Source organism: Peromyscus maniculatus, chromosome X (genome assembly GCF_049852395.1).
Source record: "Peromyscus maniculatus bairdii isolate BWxNUB_F1_BW_parent chromosome X, HU_Pman_BW_mat_3.1, whole genome shotgun sequence".
In the NCBI taxonomy this organism is placed as follows: Eukaryota; Metazoa; Chordata; class Mammalia; order Rodentia; family Cricetidae; genus Peromyscus; species Peromyscus maniculatus.
Window position 1 is genome coordinate 144,239,978 of NC_134875.1, and position 6,784 is coordinate 144,246,761.

General features: G+C 51.1%; 1 protein-coding gene across 1 annotated transcript; it reads right to left on the reverse strand.

The window, feature by feature from the left end:
* Positions 1-350: 350 nt before the first annotated feature.
* On the reverse strand, positions 351-6,355 carry LOC143271046 (uncharacterized). The gene has a single exon (XM_076562917.1). The coding sequence runs from the start codon at positions 6,134-6,136 to the stop codon at positions 557-559; it is 5,580 nt and encodes a 1,859-aa protein (XP_076419032.1). The 5' UTR covers positions 6,137-6,355; the 3' UTR covers positions 351-556.
* Between the last annotated feature and the right edge of the window lie 429 nt (positions 6,356-6,784).

Below are 6,784 nucleotides of genomic sequence, written 5' to 3' on the forward strand. Positions count from 1 at the left end.
TCCCTCTCTCCCTCTACCTCCCCCTCTTCCCTCTTCTGCTCCCCTTCTCTAGCTCCCCTCCTCCCTTTCTCTTTATACCCTTTCTTCCTTTTCCTTCTCAATCCCTCCTTCTCTTCCTCTTTTGTTCACTTTTGAAACCCAGGACCTCCTTAGCTATATCTCCAATCTTTTTACATTTTAAAAGATTTTATATTTTTAATTATGTGTATGCATGTATTTGAGGTATATCCATTATGTTGAACCTTTGGCACTAGGAACAAGGGCATTGTATGTAATATGAACACCTAGTAGAAACTCATGTGGATAGACGCACCAACATTAGAGCAATGTTGTCCAATAAGCAACACAAATTCTTTTAGTGAACATTTATTTGTTGTTGAAATAGTGGTAAAGAAGCATTTAATATTTTTTATTTCTGTTCACAACAATAATCAAACTGAAATATTAAGCCCTGTTAAACTTTGACAATTTTAAAGGATATCAACTACACAATGAAAACAGCAAACACAGAAATGTTTACTGGTCCAGGTCATAACAGGGAGTGGTCAGCAGACCATCACAGGGCTTTGCAACAATACTCGGCAGAAGCCACTCTGTAATTACTGGCACTAAACAGAGAAGTAGAATTCTCCGCTAGGTATTTAAGAAAATCGGGCAGATAGCTGCATACTAACCTAAGACTAGGTCTATCAAGGGATGAACCCGCCAATGCAGTCCCAATTTTCACAAATAATCTCAGGAGGTGTGGAGCCCCATAAACCTGAGACATTGGAGCATCAGGATAAGCAAGGTGGATTTCAGCATATTGGGGTTTTTCAAACTGGCAGAGCAGCTGGGTGCCCAGCATCCTGTTGAAATACTCTCTTATTCCAATCACAAGTTCATCAACGGAATATTCCCTATTATCACCCCTTCTTTGTGATTTCACAAAAGTGACATACTCTGCTAGAATGGTGTCTACATTCTTCTTAGCAGGGAGTTGGAATAACTGTTTCTGGTTGTTTACCAAGTCCCAGTCCTCAACAAGACATGATTTTAATTCTTTGGGCACATTCAATATAATTCCCCTTTTCATCTGCACTGCCTGCTCATGTTGAAAGGTGCTGAGAGCCCCAGCCACATTCTGGTGAGGGATCTGGGGTTTGCTGGTACCACTACCACTTCTGCTTTCTTGAGTATTCTGCACGTTCTTTCCTACTTGCACCTTAGGCATGGATCCTGAAGAGGGTTTCTCTATAGGAAATCCTTTCCTCATGGAGTGATGACCTTTCTCCACAGAGTACCTATTCTCTACTGTGTTACCTTTCTCAAAAGTGCACCTGCTTTGGGAAGACTGACCTCTCTCTCCAGAATGAACTTTCTGGAAAGAGCAACCCTTCTGTTCCACGAGACCTTTCTTGGCTGAGAGCTGTCTCTCTGCAGGGCGACTTTTCTTAGAAAGATGACCTCTCTCCCCTGAGTGAACTTGCTCTACAGAGCGAAATCTCTTGGTGGGTAGACCTTTCTCTGCAGGACGTCTTTTTTTGGGAGGACAACTTCTCTCAGCAGACAGATGTTTCTCAGCATGACGGCTTTTCTTCAGAGGCCGACCTCTTCCTGCGGGGGGATCTTTCCTTGCAGAGGGTAGCCTCTCTGCAGAGTCACCCTTCTGAGCTGAGTGACCCTCCTTTGCAGGGCAGCTTTTCTTTGAAGACCGAACTCTCCCTGCAAGGCGATCTTCACCTGCAGAGGGTCCTCTCCTTGCTGTGTTACCCCTCTGGACTGAGTGACCTTCCTCTGCAGGGAGGTTTTTCTTCTGATGCTGACCTCTCCCTGTGGGGTAATCTTCACCTACAGAGAGTTCCCTCTCTACATAGTTACCCCTATCCACTGAGCGACCATTCTCTACAGGGTGGCTTTTAGTGAGGCGACCTTTCCCTGTGGGACGATCTTTCCTTGCAAATAATTCTTTCTTTGCATAGTTACCCTTTTCCACTGAGCTACCCTCCTCTGCATGGAGGATTTTCTTCCAAGGCCGACATCTCCATGTGGGGTGATCTCCACCTGAAGAGAGTCCCCTCTCTGCATAGTTACCCCTCTCAGTTGAGTGACCATTCTCTGCAGGGTGGCTTTTCTTTGAAGGCTGACCTCTCCCTGCAGGGATATCTTCCCCTGCAAAGAGTCCTCTCTTTGCATAGGTAAACCTTTCCACTGAACAATCCTCCTCTGTAGTGTGGCTTATGTTGGGGTGACCTCTCCCTGAGGAACAATCATTCCTGGCAGAGGGCCCTCTCTCTGAATAGTTACCCCTTTCCACCCAGCAACCCTCCTCTGCAGGGCGGCTTTTAGTGAGCTGACCTCTCCCTGTGTGGCGATCTTTCCCAGGAGAGGATCCTCTCTTTACAGAGTTACCATTCTGGGATGAATGAACCTGCTCGGCAGGGTGGCTTTTCATGGGGTGGTCTCTCCCTGAAGAGTGATCTTCACCTGCAGAGGGACTCCCAGCCAAGTTACTCCTTTCAACTGAGTAGCCCTCCCATGCAGAGCGGCTTTTGTACTTAAGACCACCTCTCCCTGTGGGGTGATCTTCACCTGTAGAGGGTCTTCTCTCCACAGAGTTACCCCATTCGACTGAGCGAGCCTCCTCTGCAGGGTGGCTTTTCTTCCTAGGTCGACCTTTCCCTGTGGGGCGATCTTCACCTGTAGAGGGTCTTCTCTCCACAGAGTTACCCCATTCGACTGAGCAAGCCTCCTCGGCAGGGCGGCTTTTCTTCCTAGGTCGACCTTTCCCTGTTGGGCGATCTTCACCTGTAGAGGGTCTTCTCTCCACAGAGTTACCCCATTCGACTGAGCGAGCCTCCTCTGCAGGGCAGCTTTTCTTCCTAGGTCGACCTTTCCCTGTGGGGCGATCTTCACCTGTAGAGGGTCTTCTCTCCACAGAGTTACCCCATTCCACTGAGCGAGCCTCCTCTGCAGGGCGGCTTTTCTTCCTAGGTCGACCTTTCCTTGTGGGGCGATCTTCACCTGTAGAGGGTCTTCTCTCCACAGAGTTACCCCATTCGACTGAGCAAGCCTCCTCTGCAGAGCGGCTTTTCTTCCTAGGTCGACCTTTCCCTGTGGGGTGACCTTCACCTGTAGAGGGTCTTCTCTCCACAGAGTTACCCCATTCGACTGAGCGAGCCTCCTCTGCAGGGCGGCTTTTCTTCCTAGGTCGACCTTTCCCTGTGGGGTGACCTTCACCTGAGGAGGTTCTTCTCTCCACAGAGTTACCCCATTCGACTGAGCAAGCCTCCTCTGCAGAGCGGCTTTTCTTCCTAGGTCGACCTTTCCCTATGGGGTGACCTTCACCTGTAGAGGGTCTTCTCTCGACAGAGTTACCCCATTCCACTGAGCAAGCCTCCTCTGCAGGGCGGCTTTTCTTCCTAGGTCGACCTTTCCCTGTGGGGCGATCTTCACCTGTAGAGGGTCTTCTCTCCACAGAGTTACCCCATTCGACTGAGCGAGCCTCCTCTGCAGGGCGGCTTTTCTTCCTAGGTCGACCTTTCCCTGTGGTGCGATCTTCACCTGTAGAGGGTCTTCTCTCCACAGAGTTACCCCATTCGACTGAGCGAGCCTCCTCTGCAGGGCGGCTTTTCTTCCTAGGTCGACCTTTCCCTGTGGGGCGATCTTCACCTGTAGAGGGTCTTCTCTCCACAGAGTTACCCCATTCCACTGAGCGAGCCTCCTCTGCAGGGCGGCTTTTCTTCCTAGGTCGACCTTTCCCTGTGGGGCGATCTTCACCTGTAGAGGGTCTTCTCTCCACAGAGTTACCCCATTCGACTGAGCGAGCCTCCTCTGCAGGGCGGCTTTTCTTCCTAGGTCGACCTTTCCCTGTGGGGTGACCTTCACCTGAGTAGGGTCTTCTCTCCACAGAGTTACCCCATTCCACTGAGCGAGCCTCCTCTGCAGGGCGGCTTTTCTTCCTAGGTCGACCTTTCCCTGTGGGGCGATCTTCACCTGTAGAGGGTCTTCTCTCCACAGAGTTACCCCATTCGACTGAACGAGCCTCCTCTGCAGAGCGGCTTTTCTTCTTAGGTCGAACTTTCCCTGTGGGGTGACCTTCACCTGTAGAGGGTCTTCTCTCCACAGAGTTACCCCATTCCACTGAGCGAGCCTCCTCTGCAGGGCGGCTTTTCTTCCTAGGTCGACCTCTCTCTGTGGGGCGAACTTCACCTGTAGAGGGTCTTCTCTCCACAGAGTTACCCCATTCGACTGAGCGAGCCTCCTCTGCAGAGCGGCTTTTCTTCCTAGGTTGACCTTTTCCTGTGGGGCGATCTTCACCTGTAGAGGGTCTTCTCTCCACAGAGTTACCCCATTCGACTGAGCGAGCCTCCTCTGCAGGGCGGCTTTTCTTCCTAGGTCGACCTTTCCCTGTGGGGCGATCTTCACCTGTAGAGGGTCTTCTCTCCACAGAGTTACCCCATTCCACTGAGCGAGCCTCCTCTGCAGGGTGGCTTTTCTTCCTAGGTCGAGCTTTCCCTGTGGGGCGATCTTCACCTGTAGAGGGTCTTCTCTCCACAGAGTTACCCCATTCGACTGAGCGAGCCTCCTCTGCCGAGCAGATTTTCTTCCTAGGTCGACCTTTCCCTGTGGGGCGATCTTCACCTGTAGAGGGTCTTCTCTCCACAGAGTTACCCCATTCGACTGAGCGAACCTCATCTGCAGAGCAGATTTTCTTCCTGAGCTGACCTTTCCCTGTGGGGTGACCTTCACCTGTAGAGGGTCTTCTCTCCACAGACTTACCCCATTCGACTGAGCGAGCCTCCTCTGCAGGGAGGCTTTTCTTCCTAGGTCGACCTTTCCCTGTGGGGTGACCTTCACCTGTAGAGGATCTTTTCCCGACAGAGTTACCCCATTCCACTGAGCGAGCCTCCTCTGCAGGGCGGCTTTTCTTCCTAGGTCGACCTCTCTCTGTGGGGCGATCTTCACCTGTAGAGGGTCTTCTCTCCACCGAGTTATCCCATTCGACTGAGCGAGCCTCGTTGGCAGGGCGGCTTTTCTTCCTAGGTCGACCTCTCTCTGTGGGGCGATCTTCACCTGTAGAGGGTCTTCTCTCCACAGAGTTACCCCATTCGACTGAGCGAGCCTCCTCTGCAGGGTGGCTTTTCTTCCTAGGTCGACCTTTCCCTGTGGGGCGATCTTCACCTGTAGAGGGTCTTCTCTCCACAGAGTTACCCCATTCGACTGAGCGAACCTCATCTGCAGAGCAGATTTTCTTCCTGAGCTGATCTTTCCCTGTGGGGTGACCTTCACCTGTACAGGGTCTTCTCTCCACAGAGTTACCCCATTCCACTGAGCGAGCCTCCTCTGCAGGGCGGCTTTTCTTCCTAGGTCGACCTCTCTCTGTGGGGCGATCTTCACCTGTAGAGGGTCTTCTCTCCACAGAGTTACCCCATTCGACTGAGCGAGCCTCCTCTGCAGGGCGGCTTTTCTTCCTAGGTGGACCTCTCTCTGTGGGGCGATCTTCACCTGTAGAGGGTCTTCTCTCCACAGAGTTACCCCATTCGACTGAGTGAGCCTCCTCTGCATGGCGGCTTTTCTTCTTAGGTCGACCTTTCCCTGTGGGGCAATCTTCACCTGTAGAGGGTCTTCTCTCTACAGAGTTACCCCATTCGACTGAGCGAGCCTCCTCTGCAGGGTGGCTTTTCTTCCTAGGTCGACCTTTCCCTGTGGGGCGATCTTCACCTGTAGAGGGTCTTCTCTCCACAGAGTTACCCCATTCGACTGAGCGAGCCTCCTCTGCAGGGAGGCTTTTCTTCCTAGGTCGACCTTTCCCTGTGGGGCCATCTTCACCTGTAGAGGGTCTTCTCTCCACAGAGTTACCCCATTCGACTGAGCGAGCCTCCTCTGCAGGGCGGCTTTTCTTCCTAGGTCGACCTCTCCCTGTGGGGCCATCTTCACCTGTAGAGGGTCTTCTCCAGTGACTTTTTGTGGCAGGGCGGCCCCGTGGTCTTCCTGGAAGAGCTGGTTGAAGACTACTCAGCTCGGTGGATTTCTGTCTTGAGGAGAGATTTCTCACCTTTCCGACCTGCCTGTAGCTTGGCCTCGGCTTCACGAAATCATCTTCTTCAGCAAAATGCTGGTCACAAACATGAGGTCCTTTCTTTCTGGAACTCATTGAAGCAATCTTCTTGCTTTATCGTCAAAGAACTAATGAATTCCCAGATTTTCTGGGATTATCTGGAAAAATGGACTGGGAACATAGCCCAGAAGTCTGTAGTCTGAATTAGTTCTATAACCAGGATCAAATTTCCTGAATGTTAATCAAATTTAGCTCTTTTAAAGGACTGTGGAGGAGCGGCAGTGAAGAGCCTGCTGCTTGTCCAACCGCCAGCACCAAGTCAGGTTTCTCTGGCAACTATCTGTACACAAACGTCATCTTGGGGGCGGGACTATGCCTGTCAACCAATCAGTAGTCTTATGTAAATTGTACTATGTTCCATAGCCAAATGATTGGACTACCACTCTGATGTCATAGTAATGGCACGTGGGGAGAGGAGCCTTCCTTTTCTTGACTTTTTTTAAAAAGACCAGGTTGTCCTTAAGCTCACAAAGATCCCCCAAACTTCTGCCTCCTCAGTGCTGACATTAAAGGCATGCATGCCCTACTTATCTTTCTTGATCAATGCAACTTCCTTCCTCTGACTCTTTCTCTCTGCCTAAATCACTTGGTTCTTACTCTTCAATCCTGAGTGCAAGGGTGTGGAGAAACTCTAGACTTGTGGTCCCTGCAGCCCAGAGGGAGAAAAGAAAGGTGTGTCATCTC

What these genes read in the sequence shown, in the direction of transcription:
- LOC143271046 (XM_076562917.1), bottom strand. Translation starts at nt 6,136, where the DNA reads ATGAGTTCCAGAAAGAAAGGACCTCATGTTTGTGACCAGCATTTTGCT.